This window comes from Manis javanica, chromosome 16, assembly GCF_040802235.1.
Source record: "Manis javanica isolate MJ-LG chromosome 16, MJ_LKY, whole genome shotgun sequence".
Taxonomy (NCBI): domain Eukaryota; kingdom Metazoa; phylum Chordata; class Mammalia; order Pholidota; family Manidae; genus Manis; species Manis javanica.
The window spans coordinates 47230666-47255787 of NC_133171.1; the positions used below are offsets into that span (position 1 = coordinate 47230666).

General features: G+C 47.6%; 1 protein-coding gene across 26 annotated transcripts in view; it reads right to left on the bottom strand.

The window, feature by feature from the left end:
- TRERF1 (transcriptional regulating factor 1) overlaps positions 1-25122 on the bottom strand; it is a 186536-nt gene that overhangs the window by 13064 nt on the left and 148350 nt on the right. For 16 of the 26 annotated variants that reach the window (XM_037005603.2, XM_073225126.1, XM_037005599.2 and 13 more), the window contains 10 exons: positions 24837-24883; positions 23820-23970; positions 22172-22471; positions 18496-18877; positions 17777-17843; positions 16611-16750; positions 16374-16477; positions 14813-14888; positions 4639-4727; positions 2700-2867 (listed from right to left, as the gene is read on the bottom strand). In XM_037005603.2, coding sequence (XP_036861498.2) covers positions 2700-2867; positions 4639-4727; positions 14813-14888; positions 16374-16477; positions 16611-16750; positions 17777-17843; positions 18496-18877; positions 22172-22471; positions 23820-23970; positions 24837-24883 — 1524 coding nt within the window. The remainder of the gene's footprint in view (positions 1-2699; positions 2868-4638; positions 4728-14812; positions 14889-16373; positions 16478-16610; positions 16751-17776; positions 17844-18495; positions 18878-22171; positions 22472-23819; positions 23971-24836; positions 24884-25122) is intronic. The other 10 variants (XM_073225139.1, XM_073225137.1, XM_073225134.1 and 7 more) reach the window with 7 other exon arrangements.

The window sequence follows — 25122 nt, forward strand, 5'->3', positions numbered from 1 at the left end:
CAGCAGAGCCCACCTTGGTCCACTTCTGCCTCAAAGGGTGGAAAATATCAAATGACTGGGCTAAGGGAGTGATTGTGCTAGGCTGACCTTCTGCTACCTGAAGAGTCATTCCTTTCAAATGCTCCTTTACCTTTCTCCCTGCAAAAGTCCCTGAGTTACCTATAGGCCAATATGCTCCTTTTGAGTCAGTCACCTGCCTTTTTAATAAGACATTAAGAACCTTGATCAGACCCTCGTCCCAGCACTGCACCTTTTGCACCCTTCCCTGACTTTGCATGGTCCCAACTTTCATCTCCACTGGGGAAACTATGCTCAGGCTAACTGCGTCTCCACAGTGCCCAAAGGAGAGCTGTGTGCTGCCATGCTGGCTTTAAATCAAGATTTTCTTGTTTTTGTGGGCCTGAGTCATCTCTGCACATAGCTTTTTGTTTTCCCTAAGCTCATAGGTCACAAGGGTGTGGGTGTTCCTGACCCAGCCTATTAATGGCTCCTGGTGAATAAGCACAAAAAGGTGTGGCTGTCTGGGTGCTGTTTTAACCTCTCCTCCTTGCTCTGAGGCTACACGCTGGCCCGGACCTTTCCAGCCACCACCAAAGCCCTGTTGACCCAAGATGGCACCTCTGCCTTGAGTGGTAACATTTAGCAGCATTCCCTTGCTCAGAATCCCCTTGTTCACCCTGTCTCCCCCTAGTGAGTTCATAGAGGAATTGTTGCTGTGACTCCTAGCTGGGAAAAATGTTCACTCATTCATTCAACAAGTACTTACTGAGTATCTGTAGTGTGCCAGGCACTGTCCTGGGTACTTGGTAACACCCAAGCTGAATCAGTTTGGTCTAGGAAACTATACCCTCTGATTTTCCCTTCTTCCAAAACAGGACCCTGACAGAGCCCAGAACATTCCAGAATTAGAAGGGACTTTCCAAATCATCTAACCCATTTGCCTCATTTTATAGGTCAGTAAGCCTAGAAGCCAGCTCTATGCCTCCAAGGCCAGGATTCTTTGTGCTTCCTTGTTATCCAGTCTACTCATTTGGAAAGCAATGCTCTCTGTGACCTTGGACAAGCCCCTCCCCCTCTCTGGGGACTCGTCCTTCTGTCTGTGGAATGGTGGAGTTGGATGAGAGGGTCATATCTACGGCTTTCTGGTTCTCTTCTCTTCCTGCTTTTAAACCCTCTTGGATTTCATGGCATCCTTTCCACTTGTGTATGCCGTATCTTCCCAACTATAATATATGTTCCCAAGAGGGGGCTGGGGCAGAGGCCAGTTAACATCCCTGGGTCACCCAAAGCACTACATACACATTCCTGTTTACACTGTGGGAACTCAACTGCTTTCAGTTGATTGAACCAGAAGAGGCCACATTTATTCTTTTTCCAAACATTTGTCCACAACTGAGAAAAAGGCTATACAGATACAAGACATCACTACTTAAACCAGTCAAACAAAACCCATGGTCACAGGAAATCCTGAATACAGAATACAGTGATCTCTTATCAAGACAATGGCAATACCATTCTATTCCACAAATGTCTATTTTTTCTGATATTTGGGTCTAAATTTGTAACTGTGTGTACATTTCATAGCTAGGCTTGATCTTAGGAACTTGGGCTTTGAAGCATTCATGACTCCCTGTGTTTTCACACTTCTCTGAGAGGATTTGCATTTGAATGCTCTTAAGAATTACACAAGTGAATCAGGCTCAGACAACATACTCACTGGCCATTTGGCCATGGCTACGATATTCAGGCTCTGTGCCTCGGTTTCCGACCTCATATAATTGGTATGAGGATTAAGTGAGTCATTACCTGTAAAGTGTCTAACACCATGCCTGGCATGTAGAAAGATCTATGTAAGTGTCTGTTAAAGAAAATAACTCAGGTATGTGCTAACATTTACAGCAGAGGCATAACTGGGAATGAAAGCATAATTACAAATATTCACAACTTCCACGGACACCTTCCCTGATGGTAAAAGACTGGAGTTTAGTCACGTGTTGTGAGACATGTAGGGTTTACATACACATACATGGTAGGTAATGTTTTCCACAACGTGTGGAAAGGAGATTTCATCTGGCTATGGATAGAGAGAAAAGAGCTAACTATGAGGACAAAAGGGACAGCAATTACCAAAGCCACACCTGAGTTCAGAGAGGATTTCAATCTTGTTATATGTTTGGTATATACTTAGTAAGCAGACAACTTTGGATTGTCTGCTGATGAAGGAAGTCAGTAGCAGGGATGAACGGTGATGTAAAGATAGGACAACCTGTACCCTGCTAGCCATTCCTCAATAACTGGGAGTCCCTGGCACTATGTCAAGGCCAAGGCTCCTTGTTGGTCATGTTTTATGGAAGCTGTGGTAAAATCTGAGGGTCCCTTCATCTGAGTCATGTATGTTCTCTGTTCAGTAGCATCTGTGATGTGGAAGGATCAGAAAGAATATACAAGGGGGTCAGGACACCCACTTATAAACCAACCAGGTCAAGACTGGGACCACTTTGGCCTCCCTCCCCTGGCTCCTACCTGCCTTTGAATGCAGGCAGCCCTCACCACCTTAGCTGAACACTGAGCTACAGGTCAAACTCAAAGCCGCCCTCCCTCTGCTTAGCTATACCAGGAAGTCAAGGCCTGAGTCCCTCAAGGGAGCAGGCCTGTCACCTTAGCAGCAAAGCCAAACCACACACGAGCCACTTACTAACCTGGACGTAGGGTGGGAGTGGGGCCAGCATGAGCAGCAACTGAGCAGCTTCACTCACCACATAATTGTCAATTTCTGTGAGGCGTGTCCGGTGCTTCCGCCCTAACCGCATTATTTTTTTCCATGTGTAGTAGTATTCCACACACTGAGCCACCGTCTTAGACTTCACCTGCCAGGAAAGGGATCTCAGCATCAGCTTCCTTTTGGTGGGCAGAGTGCAAAGCAGCGAGCGTTTGTGAAAATTTTATTTTGTAAAAGGCAACAGGTTTATGCAGTTCAATAAAAAATGTACATAGTGACAAATCTCCTGTCTCCATCCACCCAGTTCTCACTCTCCACCCCTGCAACACAGCCCCTCTAATTAATTCCGTGGGTATCATTCCACCATTTCTTTATGCACATACCCTAAAACATGAACATATATTCCTCCCCCCTTTTTCCTCCTAAAAGGTAGCACACTATATATACTGTTTTGCATCTTGATTTTTTTTTCACAATTCCTTTCTTGAACCCATAAAGTAGGAAACTTTTTCATTTAATGTGATTGAAAGTATTTGGCTCTCCAACTTGCTGACCTTCAAAACCTATTTATGAAAAATGTTCCTTAGTAATCGAACAAGAATGTAAGGCAAAAGTTATGATGACAAGAGCTTAGTTTTTTCAAGAAACAAGCCTTGCCCTGTTCTCCCCCAAAGAGGCAAAGGTAGATGTATTTTGAAGATGAAAAAAATACCTTTGTTTAGTTAATTTATCTCTAAGCTCAACGTGGGATTCAATAATGTATGTTTTCTGAAGGCAGATAAAAGTCTCGGGGTGGGAACACCACCACCTACATGGTGAGACGAGAAAGATATCACAAGAACCTGTCTCCCCAAAGCTGTCTGTCCCCTTCACGTCACTTGGTATCTTTTGAATTTCTAAACTAGAATCACCCAGGAAGTGGATACTGTCCCAGAGAGTGCTTGTTTTAAGAACATGCATTGCCTGGAAGCACAACACAAGAATCCATCACAAGTCAGTGTGGTGCTGGGCCTTCAAGGCACAGAGCCTAGGACAGGTCAGTCCTGGAGAAGGTGACTCTAGAAAAATAGGAGCATGGGAACTGCTGGGCATGCAGGGCAGCAAAGAGCGTGGTGAGATGGAGGTAAGCCAGAGAAAAGGTTCACCTATACTGATTCTCACCCATCAAGGCCCTAGATTATGAACAGGAAATATGTATCCAGGACACCACTGGGAGCCAGAAGAGCTGTTACCTGTGACTGTTCTCTGTGGATCTGAACATCTTAATGACCTTAATAGCAAAGTATGGCTTCATCATTTAGCTGTTTTCTGAAACACACTTTGGATCATTTTAACTTTTAGCCTAAACAACCTCTCAGCCAATTAAGGCCTATTAAGTTTATTACCTGCTATATAAAGTGCTATTCCATCAATGTGGCAGAGGTCTATTTTGCTGTGAAATGCTGTATACATAAAGTGTTATTTTTATTGTTACTGTCATGGTGATTAGGGGCTCAACAACAGAAACTCTGCTGCTGGCTAGGGGGAAGGCACATAGCCTCCCTTCTTTTAATTTCCCAGAAAAAAATTCTTTCAGAAATATGAGACAATGCTAAATAAACATGAAATAAATTACAGAAATTGTGTACCAGAAGCCCTGGTTCTATTTATCCTGGTAAAATGTACACATTACACATTTTCATTCAGATAAAAACAACCTTTACCACTGCCATGTCCAAATAACCTATGTCCTTCTCCCCCCCGCCCCACATCCCTGACACCAGGGCCATGCCACTCCTATAACAAATACCCTCTGCACCAGGGCAGGGTGAAAGACATCCTTTTTGTAAGTGTTAAACTGGTAACCAAGTATTTCTATGGTTAGGTGTACAATTCCCCAAACTCAATTCCAACTGAAGAATGGGAAAACACATGCTTACCATCTTCTGTACAAAAATAAAGTCTTTGCTGTAAGTGGCTAGTGCTTTATTAAACAGTTTCCTTTCTAGGGAGGTCCACTTGTCCGAACCTATAACAAAACAGAAACTTCGTAAGACCAGCTCAATTTACCCTACCTTCAGTTGTTGGTTCACTTAATTAAGTTACAAAATACAAGTGACAGAGCGCACATCAAACTCCCATTTGAACAGACTGCCACTGTGGTGGAATGGTTAGCAGTCCTGACATCCGGTTCAAATCCTAGCTATGACAAGTTACTGAACCTAAGACTCTGTTTTGCTACCTACAAATGGGAAGGACACTCATTGACTTCACCAATTAGGATTTTTGTGAAGGTTAAAGATGATGATGCACTCAAAGTGCCTAGTTTAGTAGCTGGAAAAGAGGGAGAACTCAACACATTTTAGCTACCAGTTTTTAGGTACTTACGATGTTCATGGGCACAAGCATTTATGCAACAAGTACTCCCCAAGGCAGAGTAGATCCAGCGGTCTCCATCTTAACAATGCTAACAGTCTAGTGGGGAGACACTAGTAGGCCACTGTGTTCAAGGTGAGGACTGCAGTGATGAGGTGAGGTAGGGGTCAGGTGCCAAGGGAGCACAGAGCGGCAGAACTGTGCTCAGCTTAGCGCCAGGCTCCCAGCTACAGAAAACACCTGAGTTGAGTTTTAAAGAACACATGGAAGAATTCAGAACTGTGGAAGGAGGTTCTGAATCTGTGAAAAGGAGACGGAAGGAAATTTGGGGATATCCTAACAGCAGGAAGTGGTGTGTGCAAAGCTGAGATAAGAGCGAGATAATGTGTTTTATTCATTCATTCATTCAACAGGTATTTATTACGTGTCTACTACAGGGAAGATGCTGTGCTAGGGGAAAATGGTGACATTTACCAGTCCTTACTAGGTGTTAGGTCTAAGCATTTCACAGATATTAGTTATTTGGTTCTACCAATAACCCTGTAAGACTGGTATTATTATTACCCATTTTATAGATGAAGAAGTGGACATGTTCAGACTATAAATAATCCAGTTATGATTTAACTACAGGGTTCCAACAGAGAAAAGGCAGATGAGGCCGGGGAGGTGAGTGGGATCAGCTCCTGACACATGTGCTGACCAATGAAGAATAGGTCCTGCAGTGCCAGGCCGGTGCATCTGCCTTGCTGGCTAAATCTGATATTCACGTCTTTTTCCTCATAAAAGAGAAAGCAGGATTTGCAGATAATCATATGGAATGGAACTGGCCTATTTAGGGAAAGAAATAGCATGTTTCTAAGAGAAGTCCTACTTCTGGGGACTCCAGGGAAGGGTTAATTACAGGGGCTCGTTTGCAGGAAACGCTGCCTTGTCCTGGTGTTTTGAATTCTCCACATCTCTAATTCTTTGGATGGTACATGGCTGGGCCTCTGATATTCCTCCATTTCTCAGGGCAATAATCCCCCAAACCATAGTGTTTTTCCTCCGAACTGGGGAGACAAGCCCAGGATTTCCACTTTGCTATGGTTGACTGATGGGGCTGAGAGCCAGGGAACCTGAGTTGCTTGCTTTTTTGCTTGGGAGGTTCAGCCCAAACTAGTGAATCAGGCTCCTTGAGAGATTCTGTGACTCAGTGATACAAACTAGTTTATGAAACAAACGCCTCCTCTGTGTGACCCTCAGTGGGTCCTCAGGCCAAGAGCTTGGCCTCCAGACTTGGCCTATGCTCTTCAGAGCTGGGCTGGTTCAGGTTTCTAAAAAAGGCAGGGCCACTGACCAATTTCTTTGGTTTGCAGGTTTATCTCTTTACTTGTTTTTTTATTTTTTATTTTGGTATCATTAATGTACAATTACATGAGCAACATTATGGTTACTAAACTCCCCCCATTATCAAGTCCCCCCCACATACCCATTACAGTCACTGTCCATCAGCGTAGTAAGATGCTATAGAGTCACTACTTGTCTTCTTTGTGCTATACTGCCTTCCCTGTGTCCCGCCACGCCACATTATGTGTGTTAATTGTAATGCCCGGTTTTCCCCCTTATCCCTCCCTTCCCACCCATCCTCCCCAGTCCCTTTCCCTTTGGTAACTGTTAGTCATTCTTGGGTTCTTTGAGTCTGCTGCTGTTTTGTTCCTTCAGTTTTTTCTTTGTTCTTATACTCCACATATGAGTGAAATCATTTGGTACTTGTCTTTTACTGCCTGGCTTATTTCACTGAGCATAATACCCTCTAGCTCCATCCATGTTGTTGCAAGTGGTAGGATTTGTGTTCTTCTTATGCCTGAATAATATTCCATTGTGAATATGTAACACATCTTCTTTATCCATTCATCTACTGATAGACACTTAGGTTGCTTCCATTTCTTGGCTATTGTAAATAGTGCTGCGATAAACATAAGGGTGCATATGTCTTTTTCAAACTGGGCTGCTGCATTTTAAGGATAAATTCCTAGGAGTGGAATTCCTGGGTCAAATGGTATTTTTATTTTGAGTTTTTTGAGGAACCTCCATACTGCTTTCCACAATGGTTGAACCAATTTACATTCCCACCAGCAGTGTAGGAGGGTTCCCCTTTCTGCACATCCTTGCCAACATTTGTTGTTATTTGTCTTTTGGATGGTGGCCATCCTAACTGGTGTGAGGTGATATCTCATTGTGGTTTTAATTTGCATTTCTCTGACGACTAGTGATGTGCAGCATCTTTTCATGTGTCTGTTGGCCATCTGAATTTCTTCTTTGGTGAATTGTCTGTTCAGATCCTCTGCCCATTTTTTTTTTTTGAGAGGGCATCTCTCATATTTATTGATCAAATAGTTGTTAACAACAATAAAATTCTGTATAGGGGACTCAATGCACAGTCATTAATCAACCCCAAGCCTAATTCTCAACAGTCTCCAATCTTCTGAAGCATGATGAACAAGTTCTTACAAGGTGAACAAGTTCTTACATAGTGAATAAGTTCTTACATGGTGAACAGTGCAAGGGCAGTCATATCACAGAAACTTTCGGTTTTGATGACACATCATGAACTATAAACAATCAAGTCAGATATGATTATTCATTTGATTTGTATACTTGATTTATATGTGAATCCCACATTTCTCCCTTATTTTTTTATTTTTTTTAATAAAATGCTGAAATGGTAGGTAGATGCAAGATAAAGGTAGAAAACATAATTTAGTGCTGTAAGAGGGCAAATGTAGATGATCAGGTCTGTGCCTATAGACTAAATATTAATCCAAGATAGACAAGGGCAACAAAACATCCACGGATGCAGAAGATTTCTCTCAAAACAGGGGGGTGAGGTTCTAAGCCTCACCTCTACTGATCCCCAATTTCTCACCTGATGGCCCCCCTGTGACTGTGCCTGTCTTAGGTTGTTTCTCCCTTGAGGAATCTTATCTGTCTCTGGCTAACCAGCCATCTTCCAGGGCCATACAGGGAAATGTAAAGTTGGTAAGTGAGAGAGAAGCAATATAGTTTGAAAAGGTTAGCTTTTTACTTCTTTGCAGATTTATGCCCTGTGGCTTCTATGCCCAGCATTTGTCTTGAGGTATCTTTACCACTTGGAAGAATTATGATACTCGGTAATTTTCGACATGAGGCATGAATTCTACTAAAGGGCTGTAATCAGGAAGGAAGAAGAAAAGCTATAGAAGTAGCAGACGGAAGAAAACATGGGAAGATTGATTATTTCTTTGACATAACTTCTTGTACAGTAACATAAGCATGTATAAGTTTTAACAAACTACTAATTAAATTGCGTACACACATTAACAGAATAGGAATACAGATACATAACAAAAGCAGACCTACGATTACCAGCCATATCCAGTGAAACCAAGAAAACCAGTTAGGTACCCTACCTCTGCCCATTTTTTAATTGGAGTATTTGCTCTTTGTTTGTTGAGGTGCGTGAGCTCTTTATATATTTTGGATGTCAACCTCTTATCGGATTTGTCATTTATGAATATATTCTCCCATACTGTAGGATGTCTTTTTGTTCTAGTGATGGTGTCCTTTGCTGTACAGAAGTTTGATAAGAGTCCTACTTGTTCATTTTTGCTTTTGTTTCCCTTGCCCAGGGAGATATGTTTATGAAGAAATTGCTCATGTTTATGTCCAAGAGATTTTTGCCTATGTTTTTTTCTAAGAGTTTTATGGTTTCATGACTTACATTCAGGTCTTTGATCCATTTTGAGTTTACTTTTGTGTATGGGGTTAGAGAATAATTCAGTTTCATTCTCTTACATGTACCTGTCCAGTTTTGCCAACACCAACTGTCGAAGAGGCTATCATTTTCCCATTGTATATTCGTGGCTCCTTTATCATATATGAATTGACCATATATGCTTGGGTTAATATCTGGACTCTCTATTCTGTTCCGTATCTCTTTACTTCTTGAAGGAAAGCAGTCTTCTGATTAATCTTAGCTGGAAGAAATCATCTTCAACAGGTTCTGGAGGCTGGGACATCTCTGGCTGTGCAAACTACCATGACAGGGGGCTGAGAGGGGCCGGGTGTTTGGAGCAGCTTTGCAGGAGTGGATGTGAGCAGAGGAGGCCAGTGGGGTTTGGGGGTCTGGAGCAGTTCCATCATCATTCCTCCAATTTGGTCTAATGTTCAAGGCCGTGGGTCCAGCTCTCATATGTTCCCCTTGCCCAGGAGCAGAGGCAGAAGGACAGAAAGGATTAACCAACAATTAGTCGAATGGCTAGAGAGCAGTTATGGCTCCTTTCAGGTATCCGTCAAGGTAGCAAAGAGGTAAGAGAGGTTGGAAGGATAATGATGGAAGAGGCTCATGGTAGCACACCAGCTGCATCTCTGGACAAGCTTATAAGGAGGCAGATGTTCTGCTCTGCTGCAGGTCTGGAGTCTGTGCAGCTCTGGGTTGTACCTCAGATGGGGAATCAGGGGACAGTTTGCTGATGAAAACCCCCAAGTAGATCACTGGGACTGCTTTCCACCTTAGCCAGGCCAGACTACATGCTGTCCGAGTCAGAGTGCAGCCCTCGGGCCTGGTGACCCACTGACAGGGCATGAAGCCCTCTCGGGCCAGCAGCCGGTGCCCACAGTGCTCACCACCTGATGACTGCCTACGCGCAGCAGGCCAGCCTATGTCTGAGCAGCACCTGCTTTCATGTCTCCAAATGGCTTCCAGCTGCAACTCCAATAAAAGTGAAGTAGCTTCCTAGACCATCTGGTATGGGGATCCCCATCACTTTTCCTCTGCTGACTCCTCAGCGGCTTTGAGGGATGCTGCTCTGGGATGTGGTCTTCAGTCTTCCCCATCCAGGAGTGCTCATGCTGCACCACCAGTCCTGGATCGGAAGTGGGCTGCACTCCCTTGTCTTCCTCTCTGCGCCACTCTCCCACCCGAGGGCTTCAGGGAGCATGTGCTTGGAGGGCAGGGGGTGGCTCCTCTATGCAGTCCTAGGGTCTGTGCTTTAGTGCCAGTGACAGCACGGTGTGCCTGCGTCTGTCCAACAAGGGCGTCCATGACGTGAGAGGCAGACGCAGGGCCAGACAAGCGAACCGGTCCTCACGCTCACACTAGACAGGCTCTATCTTCACTGCATCCTGACCACGGATTGCCCACAGGGCTGTGGATCCATCCCTGGGCCCCTGGACAGAATTCCCAGGCCAAAGCCTGGCAACACCAGAATGTGCTCTCCCCCCAACACAGAGCCTTGTTATCATAACCAGTCCTGTGATAAAAATAGGCTGCAAACCTGCTTTTGCCACTCATTCCTGTGGCCCAGGCAAGTTTCCTTAACTTCTGAGTCTCAATTTCTTCTTCTGTGACTGGCAGCATTCAGTCTTAAGCAGAGACACAGTGGTTTGGGTCTGCACCTGGCCACTTGGAGAGCAAATTCCAAGGGAGCCCACGGCTCCAGGATTCGTGCGGCCTGCTGATGTATGCGTGAGGTGCTCGTGAAGGCCGCTGGTCCTTGCCAGTGTTTCTTGCTCCATGACGTACAATCCCACAGCTTGACTCTTGGCTGCTCATAACCCCTGGGCTCCTGCTCCCTGCCCCTGAATCCCTTCTGTCCTCCAGTCAAGGAAAGGCTTGGGCGTCTCTCATCCCTGGAATCTGTCTGACAGGAGCTCTTTTCTCACTTTTAGGCAAGGTTCTAAGCCAGCCCTTGGTGTGTCTTGGACAAAATCCAGGATAAAATGCAAAACCAAGGCAGGGGGCTGCCTCAGATCCTCCTCTTTCCTCGGCCCCCCTTCCTCTCTGGGCTCCCTGCTGCCCACTCAGCATGCACACAGGGTGAGCGGGTGGACATCCCCTTTGTTCTACTTGGGGATTCCTGGCTATTGGGCTATTATCAGCAGGGGTCCCTAACAAGACGATTAAGGCTAATTACAGAGAGCCTAATTAACGGGAGGAAACTGGTGCTGGAACAGTATCCAGAGGAATAATGTTCCAAGCTTTGGTTGCTGGGAAACAGGCTCTGGACTGTGGCTACTTATGGGGCAATCTATAGTGAACCCAGGCAGTTAAAAAGACATGTGGAGGAGTAACAGAAAGGTTGAGCACAACACCTCCTAAAGAGGGCCTTTCTGCCTTTCCTTCAAGATGATGAAAACTTTTATTGGCACTGTTATTGCAATTACGCAAGAAAGACATGTTCACTTTAGGAAAAGGAGGACTGTTTTAAACCAGATCGTCATTTCCATGAGAGGTTTTTCACAGCAGATGAAGGCAGAACCATTTTTTTAGGGGTGTAGGGCGAAGCACACTGCTACTGAAGTTCCCTTTGGAGGCAAAAGGAAGGGAGGCTTCCATCTGAACCCAGAACTGGAGCTCATCCACTGACCCTTTTCTTTTTAAGGGTTATGTCAGGCGAAGCACGAGGGTGCTAACTCAGCTCCTGCCCTTGAGGGGGCCACTCTCTAGCTATAGACATGGTCGAAGAATGTTTGAAAAATGACATCACAGCTGTGTTTCTTGCAGAGTATTCTCTTGAGTATTTATTTCTGCCTCCTCATCAAACTGGGGCAGCTTCCAAGAGAGGGACCAGGCCTCCCCCAACTGAATGGCTATTTCTGTCAGGTCTCCCCCATCTCCAGAGTCAGGTCAAGGCTCAGGACTGGTGAATGCTTGGGCTGTGGTGGGAGATGACAGGAGATTCTGTTGAACCATTGCTGAGAGGCCCAGGGCCTGACACCCCTCCACTCCACGCCTGTCTGCAGGAGCAACCAGTTTTAACAGAAAACCAGGATGCTGTACAGCCGTTAAATCACAACCGGACTCCCCCACACCAAGCCTTCTCCACCCAATCCAACTGTGTGGAAGCCACTGCCAATAGCTGCTACCCACACACGGGTGGAGGGTGCCGAGAGAAGGCTGGACCGTGCACCTTGGCAGAGATCAGAGTGCCAGGAGCCACTGCAGTGGCACCTGCCTCTGAGGATCTTGCATGGGGCTCCTCGGGTCTTGGCAAGCAGCCTCCAGATGCAGGTGAGCTGCCGACCCAGTGTGGGTGTCCCTCCTGGGCCCCCGCATTGGCCACTTTTCCTTTTTTTCACTAAACTGCTTGGGATGGGATGGGAACTTGTGAGTAAAGTAAGGGCAGTAATTTTCACAGGCCTCTATCTCCCCTGAACTTGCATCCCTGCTCCCTAAGATCAGGCTTTCTGCCTGCCCTCTGGAGCCCAGGCCTGGGAGACCTCACCGCTCTTTCTAGATAACCAGGAGCCTAGAGTGCGATTTCAGGCCTGGGAGTCAGGGTGGGGTGACACTGGCCACAACCACAGAGCTTGTAGCCAAAGGAGAACCAGAAGACAATGTCCCAGTAAGGCTTACCTGAGCTCACAGACAGTCCTTCTGGAGAGCAAGCCAGTGGGGTTGGCACAAAGGCCAAGGCAGGATGGGGCCACAGGGATGGGATTCATTGATACCCCAAATTGACTGGTGGGAGAAGGTAGTGGCTAGTAGTTAGGGCATGTAATGGAGGTAGCTCTCTGGGCTCCTCTGTGGCCTAGAAGGGAACTATCAAGGGGATAGAGTCAGGTCAGACTTGAGAGACCAGTAACCTCTGCTGTTTTTCTCCTAATTCTAGAAGATTCTCTGAGGCCCAGTCTGTGATCACTTCCTGGAGAAGGTAAACGACTGGCGGATGTAGGTGAGCACCCTTTTCTTGGGGACATACAGCTAGGAGGACACCAGCCCTTCACACCTCAGCTCCACCTCTCCTGTCTTTAAGGGTCAAAATGATTTCCGGAAGCAAGAGCGTGCTTCCTGGTTTGCCTATGGGGGCAGCGGGCAGGGATTATCTAAGAGCCCCCAACCCCAAAAGATCAATTAATTTTAGCAGAGTTTAGGGCCTTCTAATTCCAAAGTTCTTAGTATTATTTTATTTTTGTTTTGTTTTGTTTGGGCCTGGGGGTGGCTACTAGTCCATAGCTTTCCAACCCTTTTTATGTCATAACACACATATTTGAAAAAAAGAAAAAAAAACTTGCTTGGCACACTGGGAAGAACTAGAGGGGATCTGGGTCTCAGATGAGGTTGCTCACAGCTGGAGCTAACCAGCCCAGAGGTGCCGGCTACCCCAGTCACCTGGAGGGTCAAGGGCGGCTGCAGCACGTGGTTGGGAAGCACCTGCTTGTCAACCAACTGTCTCTTCCACTATGCAAAGAGGCCTGAGCCAGGCTCCAGAAGGCTGGACAGCGTGTCAAGGTTTAATGGGCAGCAGATGACACTCAGAATTAAAAGATGATTGAATTGTTGCCATGGCAGATTAGGAAGAACTCCCACATCTTTCTACCCATGCTCAGGCAGACACCAAGCAGAAAGTGACGGAGACAGTAATAAGAAAATGGCTCTATTGGTCCATTGGTCAAAATGATGGATTTCTTATCCTATGTGTGCATTTTGTGCTTGCTTAGCTCCAGAAGAGGCCAGTGTGCTAAAAGTAATCTGCAGGCAGATATCCTGGGCTTGCTGTGCTCAGATGAGTGGCTTCAGAGGCCTCTCCACCCTGTCATGACAGACAGGAAGGCCATCTCATGGGAGCACGTTACGTGGGGCAACGGGTGGCGGGGACAGGGAACCCACTGAAAGTACTCAGTATTGCAGGGCAGCCTCACCTGAGGTTATATCTGGGCACCTGGACCAATGGCTAGAAAGGTATTACCAGGTCCCCAAGCCACGAAACTATTTAGCACCTACCTATGCCAGGTCTACTCAAGAAACCAAAAAAACCTTCAAGTGACTAACAATCAGGAGGTGTTAGAGGATTCAGTACATTCTGAAATAGAGAACCCAGCCAGGTTCATGAAGACCCTCAGAATGGAAGGGTTTACCAGTTAATGGAAATAAAATGTTGACATCACCTGCATCTGTCACCTCAGGCTTCCCAACCCATTTTGTTTTCTCTTCATGATTCTCACTACATTCAACTCTCAAAGGTGTTTTCTCCTTCCCTCTTATTGGTGATGCCACTGCTAATCCACACCCTCGTAAGTCATGCTCATATGTATGTGTATGTACATGTGTATGTGTAGGTGTCTTTCTTCTGCCACCAGTGTGATCTGTTGTTTAATAACTGCCTCCTCAGACTGAAAACTGAATGAGGTGGGTCTCTGTCTATGTCTGTAACAGTCACTATTTCATGTTAGTACTTAGCATAGTTTATGTATACCTTAAGTGCTCAATAATTGTTCAATAAATGAGTAATGATAATAACTAGACAGTGCCTAGACTGCTAGGCACTGGGCTACATATCCTCTCTCTAATCTTCACAGAAACGCTGCAAAGCATGGAGTATGAGCCCCATTTTACAGGTAAGGAAACCAAGGACACCAGAAGGCCAAGGGATGCAGGCAAGATTTTAATCCTTGTCTACTGACTCCAAGTCTGAGGGGTTGCTGAGTGCTGTTGCCTCTGTGCTGTACCCTCTGTGGCTCTTTCTCCTAATGCACCAGTCTCACTGCCACCCATGCAGGCAGCATCCACGATCAACCAGCTCTTGGTGCATCCATGAAGAGCCCATACAAATGCCCAACAGCACCCAGTGAACAGACACAACTGCCCCCCAGCTTGAGATCACAAGGCCTTCTTGTGATTTGGACAGAACTGGCACAATCTATTACTAAAAAATGACACAGCTGAACATACATTCTGCTTTCAGAAAGCAATGGGGCAAAGGGCTCCCAGCAACCTACCGGCATAATGGTAATTTGCTAAAGGATGACATTTTAATCTGACTGGCTTCTGAAGCAGCAGCATTTCCAGAGCAGCCTACAGATACAGGGAGAGAAAAGGTGAGAGTCAGTAATGGGTCTATGTGGCTTAGAAAGGGCATCTACTTAACAGGGAAATGGAGTCAGCATTGCAGAGCCTGGGGTTGGGGGGCACTGGAGGGAGACTGCCCTAATTGGGGTTTCCTTTCTGGTCAGCTCCCATGGGACTCACCATTCTAATACCCACTCCCACCCCCCACCCCCTACCCCCAGCTCATGCCTGCAGCTCATTGGTCATATCAGAGAAAAAGGTGGCAGCCAAGACCCCAATCTTTCCTTGGTGAGGGCCCTAGCCTGAGAAACGGTGGTGGCTCCTCTGAATGGAGGCTGACTCTCTGGGGAAGGGCTCTTGAAGAAATGAGTGGGGGGGGGCGGGGGGTTGTAAATGTTTTTGCAGAAAAATCACATTTCATTACAACTGAACATAAACAGCTGCCTTAGTAATAGCTGCATGACACACTGTCCTTCCAGAGCGCCGAGCTAAATAACCCTTTCAAAGATGCCTCCTTCAGCCTCACTGAAGTTTTTAAAAAAATGGTACTTGTGGGATTGAGCAGTGTGATTTAGGGGTGGAGCAACTGCAGTGTGGTCCATGGCCCAGCTGCAAGGGCATCCTCTGGGGGGCTGCTAAGAAATGCAGAGCCTTGGGCCCCTCCTCCAGGACTGCTGAGGAAGAACTTGATTCCCCAAGGATTTGTGCACACATTAAGAATTCAAGAATTGCTCCTCTGCAACACTGATCTTAAAGAGTTAAGGAGAGTTAGAGTTCTTCAACATTCTAGAAAATCCTTGAAGGGTATCAATAATCTCATGAGAAGGTAGTGCTGGGACATTCATTTACTTTCACATTTTCATAAAATGAAAAAGCAGGAGGCTAGATCTGGTTCTAGAATCATGTATTTACAACAGAAAATATGTTAGTGATTGAAATGCTCTCACCAGGTGTCCAAGGTGAGTGGCAAATGGTCAGTTCTGATAGGAAAATGGCACCCATGTTCTGGTTTGGGGACATTAAAGCACTATGTCAAAGGCGGAAGAATGGCACCATTTGGTGCAGAGCAAACACTCAACTTCAATTTGGTTAGGCGAGAAAAAAATTCTATGAATATCAAAACTTTGGCTGATTGCCATGTAGGTTCAATCGGCAGAAAATAGGCTATTTTAGACCAAGCTCAGTAAGGCCTTTTACCTCCATCGCTGGAGACTGGTTTTCTGATGTGAATTACTAAGTCTGCTGTAAGGAAAGATTTCCCAAGACAGGTGGACCTGTAAGTATTATTTAGAAACAGATTTACAAACTTAAGTCCAACTGGCAGTTTTCCTGTAGGCTTTTAAACCTGACCTACTAGTTAAGGAACATGGAGGCATATTGACTAGTCATCATCTTATGAGTTGACTGTAGAGGACAATGTGGAAACTTGGGGAAAATACTTTCAGAATTATGACATGAAGAACATGAAAATTACTTTTCATGGTTCCTTACCATCATGTCACCTTTGGCCTCGAAGAGAGAGTGCAAAGCAAATTCAGAATTGGTCCCTCCACCGGGCAATGCACTAGAACAGCACAAATTCAGGAGATTCTCCACTGTTGGGAATAATTAGAAGCCACTATATCAGAGAGAGCTCAGTATCATGGAAAAAACACACTGATCCTGGAGCCTGAGACCCCTGTGAGAGAACCAAGCCTTTCCCACTCAGTTCTTTCCATGTGCCAATACCTCTTTGCTGGAAGTCATGGTTCTCCAGCTCCGGCCAGGGCTTCCATACGAGTGTGGCCTTGTGTGTGTCCTGGGCCAGGGCAGAAACATCCTGGAGTTCCGGGATCTCTGCTTGGAATCTCCAGCCAATGTTGATACGTCTTTAATAACAAGAAGCAAAACAACAGTGTGGTCTTCAATTTGAGGCCAAGGGCAACTGTCAGGAACTTGAAAAAGAAGGAAACCAGTTCCTTCTGCAAGAAGAATACAGGGGCATTTCCTCACAGTGTGATCCTAAGATTCGAGGTGTGGCCTTTTCACTGGGATAAGGAACAGCTTTAAAGCTGGGGAGGGCCCTCTGAGCAGCAAGGGAGAATTCTGGGGCTTCATAACTCCTTGTGACTGGGAGAGGGGGGGCACTGATTCCAAGGGAGCAGTGGCCCAGAGCACGGCCAGTGGGCCCGTTTAAACAGAGATATGGGACAAATACCACATGCTCTTCATTTTTACCCCTTTCAGACTACCTTCATGTAACTTATCCATCTGAGCCTCACAAGGACCTGTGATATTAACAAGGGAGTGACAGTTATTTCCACTTAATAGGTAAGTTAACTAAAGCCTAAGAAGGTGAACTTGGTCAAAATCAAATGACAAAATGGTGCTGCAACTCTGGTTTTCTGATTCCTGACTCAAAACTATTCACCACTCTACTAGCTGGCCTCTTCTGTACTTATCCATGAAAATAACCACCTTTCTCTTCCATTATACTTCTCACCACAACTCAAGTACTCAACAAGCCAAGAATCTTAGAGAGGGGATGGAGAAGCAAGGGCACTTGGATGGAGCCTCCTAGACAGCTGGGCACCCTGAGAGAGATGCCTCAATGTCCCCGAGGATGTGAAAGCATGCGGCCACAACTAAACTGGCCCACGGAGCCCAAGATGGGGACACTAGGTCCTCTGAATATAGGGCATCATGCTTTTACTATGAATTTACTCTTTGGCAAAGGCCTTAAAACATGGACAATTATGGGGAAACAATAGTACTGAAGAAAAATCACGATCCTATAATTTCTGTAACTTCTCCTTCAATGGCCACTGTAACCTCGTAAGTACTGACTACACTTCTCAAAGCTCCTCATCCTCAGCTGAAACTTCTACTCTAGAGAATAACTGGCTTTTTCTTACGGTTCAACATCAACAGTCTGCTCTCCAGGCCCAGGGGTGACTGTCATGCTACTGCCATCGATGCTGCCTGAAACACAAAAAGCCAGAGGTCACTGGTCAACAGGGAGAGTAGAAGAAACCAAACCAATACCTAACTAGTTGTAACAGGGCTCCTCTCCTACCCAACCCATGCTAGAGTTACCCCCAGCAGTCTCCCAGGAGCTGGGTGGAGGGGCTGCTAAATGCCTCAGGGTCACCCATTTCTCACATAGGTCACCCACTTTTCTCATCGGAAGCCAGCTGCCCCACTCTGGTCTGCTAAGCTGCACTGTTTCTCTGAAACTGTCCTCTCCAGAATGGGATCAGGGCCACAGGCCTCTCCACACTCGATCGTTACACCACACGGTAAAGCGGGGGCCTGGTCTTGCAGTAATACCTCATCTACTTAGTACGCTGACTTTGGGTGTCTTACAGTTACCACAGCAGTCTCAGCGGTGTGCGCACCCTTCAACTGCTTCCTTATCCCCAAGACCCCGTGCACCCTACGGCTGTATGTGCTGGCGACTCCCTTGAGGATAAGTACTGAGGAGACCGTTCTCCTTCTAAGTGCTTCCGGCACCCACAGTGCCTGGAATATAGACTCGCCACAAGGGTCTGTGGGGTTTGGGGCATGGATGACTGAAGAAAGGCCGCCCTCCCTGGGCGGCTCCCAGCCGTCGGGGGCCGCGGGGCGGACTCACTGGAGCGGCACAGCAGCACGCGCGGCGTCGGCGTCAGGGGCGTCAGGGGCAGCTGTGCGTGGCCGCCGGGGCCGTGCCCGGGGAGGAGCACGTTGCTGAAGAGCCCCGAGCCCTGGCGCACCGGGCTCAGCATGGGTGGCGGCGTGTAGGGGGGCAGCTCGTGGCCGGGGTCCAGGAGCAGGTGGTCCCCGAGGACGCGCGGGGAGCGCAGCTGGCTCTGGTACAGGGTGGCGCCCGAGTGCGAGGCGGCGGGGTGCGGGGTGTAGGAGGGCGGCGGCGGGATGAAGAGCGGCTCGGGCCGGTGCCGGAACTTCTTCTCCGGCAGGGCCTTGAAGGGATCCTCGGCCTTGGCCACGCCCGCCGGGTGCTTCTTGGGAATTTCCTAAAAGCGAAGAATGATCCGGTCTACATACCTAGGCTTTCCCCACAGGCCTTCTCCACAGGCTGAGCGGAGGGGAGCTTCTGTTCGAGTGGGGAGGCCCCTCCGCTTGTCTGACCCGAGCGTCCTCTGCCTTAAAAAACGGCCACGTCCATCTCAAAGGGTTGGTGGCTTGATGAGGATAAAATTTTGGTTTTGAAGGAAAACCCTAATGTCTGAAGAGAGATGGGGGGTGGGGGTGGGGGGTAGAACAGTGGGTGGGCAAGAAGGAATAAATTCACATTCTTTGTTGCCTATCGCTGCGTTCCCATCTGGTGGGTGGACTCCAGCTGAGCGGGCCCTTTAATCCCCCCTGCTCCCTGGGGAGAGACACCAGGGACAGATAACTCAAGTTCTGAGAAGGGGGCAGAATAATCTATTCAGGGAACTTGGGCAGAGGCTGTGGGGCAGGAAGAGGGGCTCAGGCCTAGCCAAGGCTCCCAGGGCCAGTGACCCACACTGGGCTCTCCTCTGAGCTAACTTTCGGGCTGAGCGAGAGCCATCTGCGACGTTTAAGGCCCTTTTCATGTGCTCTCCTAAGAAATGGATCTGTTTCACCTCCCCCTCACAACCCATCACCGCTGCACCTAGCACGGGAGGCTCATTGGAAGCAAGCCCTTCTCCTTGACTGGCTTCCTGTCAGCAGTGTTAGTTTATTTTATGGCAGCTGACCCAAGCATAGTCTGGAAGTAAGATCTGCCTCATGGATACATGTAACATATATACTAATAAGTAAACATATGCACGTAAATAGATGAGCAGGGTATGCCAAAGCCAAACAGAAACAGACTTGAGTTGTGTGCCAGCATGAGCCCAGAAAAACGAGACTGGGTGTGGCTGGAGAGGCAGTAGAGATAACCTGCGGGGAAGTCTGGGCAGTCTGAGGTACCGTCCTAGGCCCTGCAGGCCAGTGTCTCTCACAGGCGCAGTGCCTGGCAATCCCGAGCCTGCAGGAGGCAGCAGGGGGTGATGGGAAGTGCCCAGTCACATGACCAGCAGCTCCAGGCTATGGGACCTGCCCCAGCCAGCCCTCAGCTCTTCAGGCTGCCCCTTCCTGTTTCCGCCTCAGCTTCACTGACTTGCAAGGTATCATCCCAGCCCCTAGCAGGGGAGTCTAGAGAAGCAGAGAGATGGGGAAAGGAGAAGAGGCAGAGGGCCCTCGGGCTCCCAGCTCACCCCCAGGGGGCTCTCCTTAGCCCAGAGTGCCCCAGCTTGCTTCCTCTTCCCACCAGAGGGCTTCTCACCACCACAGGCTGAGGTGCACAGACAGGGCTGCGGAGAATGCAGGGAGAAAGCCCACAGCTCCCAACTAGGGAAGCAATCCTGAAACTTTACATCCTGTTCCAGGGTAACTTATGAGGTCCTCGGAACACACGTGGACCACACCTGACTTCGACCCTGCACCTGAATCCAGACCACTGATCACAGCGAAGGTCCCTTTGGACTCCTTCTACATGAGCCTGTTACTCCGGCTCTAAACCCAGATGTTCTTATCCCCCAGGCAAGGCCTGGGACCCTGGGCCAGGGACGCCACCCAGAATGTCAGACCTTGATGTCACTTCAGAGGAAGCATTTACAGTGTTCCACCCCCACTAAGCTACTCTAGAAGCGGGGCCAAGCACTAAGAGGTCTTAAAAGCCACCCCCCCACCCCCACCAGAAACAAGGGTGAAAACCAATGGTGAATCCAACCCCCTCAAAAGTCAGAGAACCCGAGGCTCGTAGACAGGGAGGGTCTTTGCTGCCTGTGCCCCAACTAGTTTGGAGCAGAGTGGGTTAGAACTCAGGGCTCTTCCCTGGACACTTAAATTTCTTTGTATCAAATGTCAGGACCTTGCTCAGATTTACTCAATCGCACCTACATGCTTCCACTTTGGCTTATCTCCTAACTTATAATGTCTTTCACCCTTTTCACAAAGCCAAGTTCACTTCTGCCCTCAAAACTTAGCTCAGAATGATGATGATCCCCTCATGATGATCTGAGCAAACAGCAAACCTGCTTGCTTCTCCCCAGTCCCTGATTATTTTAGCTCTCCAGGGGCATTCCCCTCCAGCCACACCCTGGGTCCACCATTTCTCCTCTGCCCTGGTCTTTCTCTCACTGGCTTATATTGGGGCGGGGGTGCTGCCTGGGGCCGTGCCCACTGTGACTGGGTGCCTTAGTGTCTCCAGCTTCAGGCTGAGACTTTCCCACCAAATCAGGGGAACTTCTCTAGGCAAAGAAGGTGCTAGGCTAATGTTTTTTCATTTCTCTGCCTATTGCTGGCCCCCAAGTCCTGCCAGCCTATGAGAATCCTCTAGCTTAGGAGCCCCCAGAGGTTCTCTATTAGTCTGTCTTCTGAGGCCTTGACATTACACTGAGAACCAAAAAGGCTCTCTCTGAACTTTTCCAGTTCTCTTAATCATCTTCCCTACTCCTATTCTGGCTAATGCCCACACTCAGGCCTTCTGGAATCCCAGCAGCCAACTGTTTTGTAAGGACAAATAGGACCCAGCATACCAGTTTGCGGGGAGGAGACAAATCTGATGTAGTGAGTCTCATGGGTGGGGAAGGAGAGAGAAAGAGCCACACCGAGGAAAGAGAGAGAGAGTCAGCCTCTATCCCAGCACCAAGCTAAGCTGCTGGAGTGAAGCACTTGGAATTTGAGAAAAAGAAGAACTTCACAGTGATTGAAAAACATGAATCTCTTTGCTTTCCTGAGATTGGGGGTGCATGTCTCTCAGTGGGATTACTTTGGGAACCTTAATGAATCAGGTCCTCCAAGGGTCTTTACGCAGGTGTGATACTGAAAATACTCAGCATCTGGTAAGGCTGACCATCAGAATGGATGCCAGGGCTGTGGCCTGGAAGGCCTGCTGTGCCAGGAGTTACAGCGATAGTTGGTGGATTTGCGGAGGTCCAGAAATCCTGGGGGAGGGGCCAGAGCCCCAGGCAACAGCTATTTATTATCTGGGACAACACTTCCATATTTTAATAACTGTGATTATCAACTGAGTTATCATCTCTGTTGTAATCTGGATATACCTTCTCTCAGAATCTAACCCAGACCATCAGCCTGGTTAGAGGAACTGCTGGTCCTCTAATGGAGCAAGCAGTATAGACGAAGATGGGATTCCCCAAGGCTGCCATAGCAACTCAGCCCTGAGAGGCCAAGTCATGTCTGAGCCCAGGCCAGGGACCCCAGAAGAGCTGTCCCCATCTCCAAGAAAGCAAAGGGATGTTCCCACCCCAGGCAGGCAGGGCAGAGCAGCAACTCACAGCAGGCATGTGGGGGGCAGCCCCTTGGGGTGAGTGTGGGGGAGAGAGGGTCATCCTCACGAGCACGGGCATCTCGTCGTCCGACATCGAGCTGGCTGGCTTGTCTCTGGCGGAGGGGGCAGCAACGGCGCTGCTGGCGAAGCCCTGAGAGCTGGGCTTGGGCGGGAGAAGCTTGACAGGGACAGACACGGGCATGACCATAGGTGTGAGGCTTTCTGCCTCGGGAGGGAGCTGCGGTGGCGGCGGCGGCGGAGGCAGTGGCGGCTGGGGCTGAGGCGGCAGGGCCTTCTCTCCTTCCTCCTACACAGACAATAGAGGTTTTGATCCTGGGCTGAGAGCAGCTTTCATGAGGGGGGACACACTCTGCTTTTCCCGAAAGGTTCCAGGACATCATGCGTGGGTGACAGAGAACACTGCGGGGTGGTTTCCTTCCTGCAACCCTGAGTCCCTCAGCTCACGTGGTGCCAGCTGGCAGTGAACAAGGCCATGCACTCTATTTTCTGTATTTGAAAGATCCTGACCATGTATCACTTGGACATTAAAACAAATACCAAAAAAATTTTTTTTTGTGTTTGTTATTGCTTTAAAAGAAAGGATATGGACTTGTAATGAAGAAGAAAAAGCTTTTGTGTAGGACCTTTTAGTTCTATAGGTCTCAGTTTATTTATCTGTCAAATGGAAGACAAAGCTCTTTTGTCTCACATGGTCAGGAGGTAGAGGGACCTGGGTAATCCCAAATTTTGGTGTCCAGGGTTAATCCCATAGCCTTAAATTTAGGTCAACAATATTCTGAGAACTGGAAACTTCTTTGAATATTAATACAACTCTAAAGCTGCATGTTTATCTCACCACATGGATATCCTACCTGGGTAATCCTGAGGGTATTTAAAGATCTTCAAATGCTAGAGTCTAACACAACTATCCTGGTGAACAGAAAAATGCTGGCTGAGAGCCTGATGGTCACATTAGCTTTTTCTGGCCATTAACTACGGGTCTGGAAGGCCCAAGTAACCCTGGTCCTGGGTGCTTCAAGCAGAAGTGAAAAATCATATTGCATCTGCACTTGACCCTTGGAGCAACGTGGATTTGAATTGCTTGGGTCTACTTATATATAGATTTTTTTTCAATGACTCTATTGGAAGTTTTTGGAGATTTCCAACAATCTGAAAAAACTTTTTCTTTTCTCTAGCTTAGTTTATTGTAAGAATACGGTATATAATACATTTAACATACAAAATATGTGTTAATCAACTATGTTATCAGTAAGGCATCTGGTTAACAGCAGGCTAAGTTTTGGGGAGTCAAAAGTTGTATGTGGATTTTCTCCTGCATGGGGGGTTTGCCCCTCTAGCTTCTGGAATTGTTCAAGGGTCAACTGTACATTGCTGTCCTCTCTGGGAGGTGATGTGGCTGGGATCCCCTAAAAGGATTTCTGGCACCTCTGTTTCTGACCATTGTTCCTGAAGCCAGAGGAGGTGGGGACTGTTTGACCTGGCTGGCTCCCACTGTCAAAGCTCAAGCACTCCTGGAAGGAAAGGGCTGTATCTCACTAAGTGCCTGTTTGGGGTTCACATGACTCTGTCTGATGTCAGCAAAGCAAAGCAAGAAGCAGATGGCCCGGGAAGGAGTGGGGCTGGCTCCTGCTAACCTGCTTGAGGCCGGGGGAGGCCCTCATTCCCCCGTGGGACCGCATATGGCCATTCAGGGCAGGCAGGCTCTTGAACTCCTTCAGGCAGATGGAACATGTCAGCTTGTTCTTGGCATCAAACTGCTCCCCAAACACTCCTTTTGGTTGGCCACTGCTCAAGGGTAGGGCCAAATGGAAAGGATGCGAATGATGAGGAAGCAGAACAGTGATTTATCACAAGATTTCATACCCGACAACAAACCCTTTTTATTCACTAAGTGCTCCCATGTCCATGGTCCACTTGTACCACCTCGAACCCTTGGAGAACTAAGCCCAATTTACAGATGGAAAACTGAGGCTCAAGAATGGGAAAGAGCATGCTCAAATTCATGCACGAGTTGAACAAAATGTCCCTCTTCATCCCAGGCCTTCAGGTGCTGGGTGTTTCTGGTTTCTTACTCCCTCAGGTCAGCTCGGGCCCACCTCTTCCAGAAGCCTTCCCTTAGGGACCTGTCATCTAAGTCCTCTGGTTTAGTTTCTATACTGCACATCTTAGCAGTTTATCAGGTGCTGGCTAAGTCTTTCATTATTTACCATGCCCAGGAGGGGAGGGAACAAGCCTGTATATTCACTGCTGTATTCTCAAAGCTCAGTTCATGGTAGGTACTCAGTACTCACTGACTAAATGGACAGTGGGCAGAACAGAGGCTTTGGAGTCATTCCCAGCATTGCTACTTACTTGAAGTGCTCTCTGAGCCTCAGTTTTCTCATCTGTAAAATTAACAGTAATAATAGCTAATGATGGTAGAGTGCTTGCTACATGCGAGGCACATGGAATCATACCCTCATTGGGTTACTTTATGATAAGTATTTTAGAGTGCCTAGCACACAGTAAATGCTCAAACACAAAAGCTGCTATTACTATTTTTATATATTTCTTTGAGAATTGACTTTGAATTTGGAAGTGAACCTTGAGACAACCCAGAAAAATCTCCCAGTCTCCCAAAATGCCAACAGGCCTCCTCAAATCCATCCTACCTTGACTCAGGGGACCCTGGCTGGGCTCTGCCATCAGGTAGGTGCATCTAATTTTGAGCCATGCAGGACACAGGAACAAAGAAGAAAGACAAAAAAAAGGTGTTTTTGGCAGGAGGAGTCCTTGAGTGGCAGGAACCCCAGGGCCCATACTTCTAACTGATGTCTGCTCTCTCCCTCGCACCTCCATACCCAAGACTCCTTTCCCTTGACTGCTTCCTGACTTGGGACTACACCCCACTCTGGGAACTACTGCCAGCCACAAGCCCACCAGGACTCAATCCCCCAC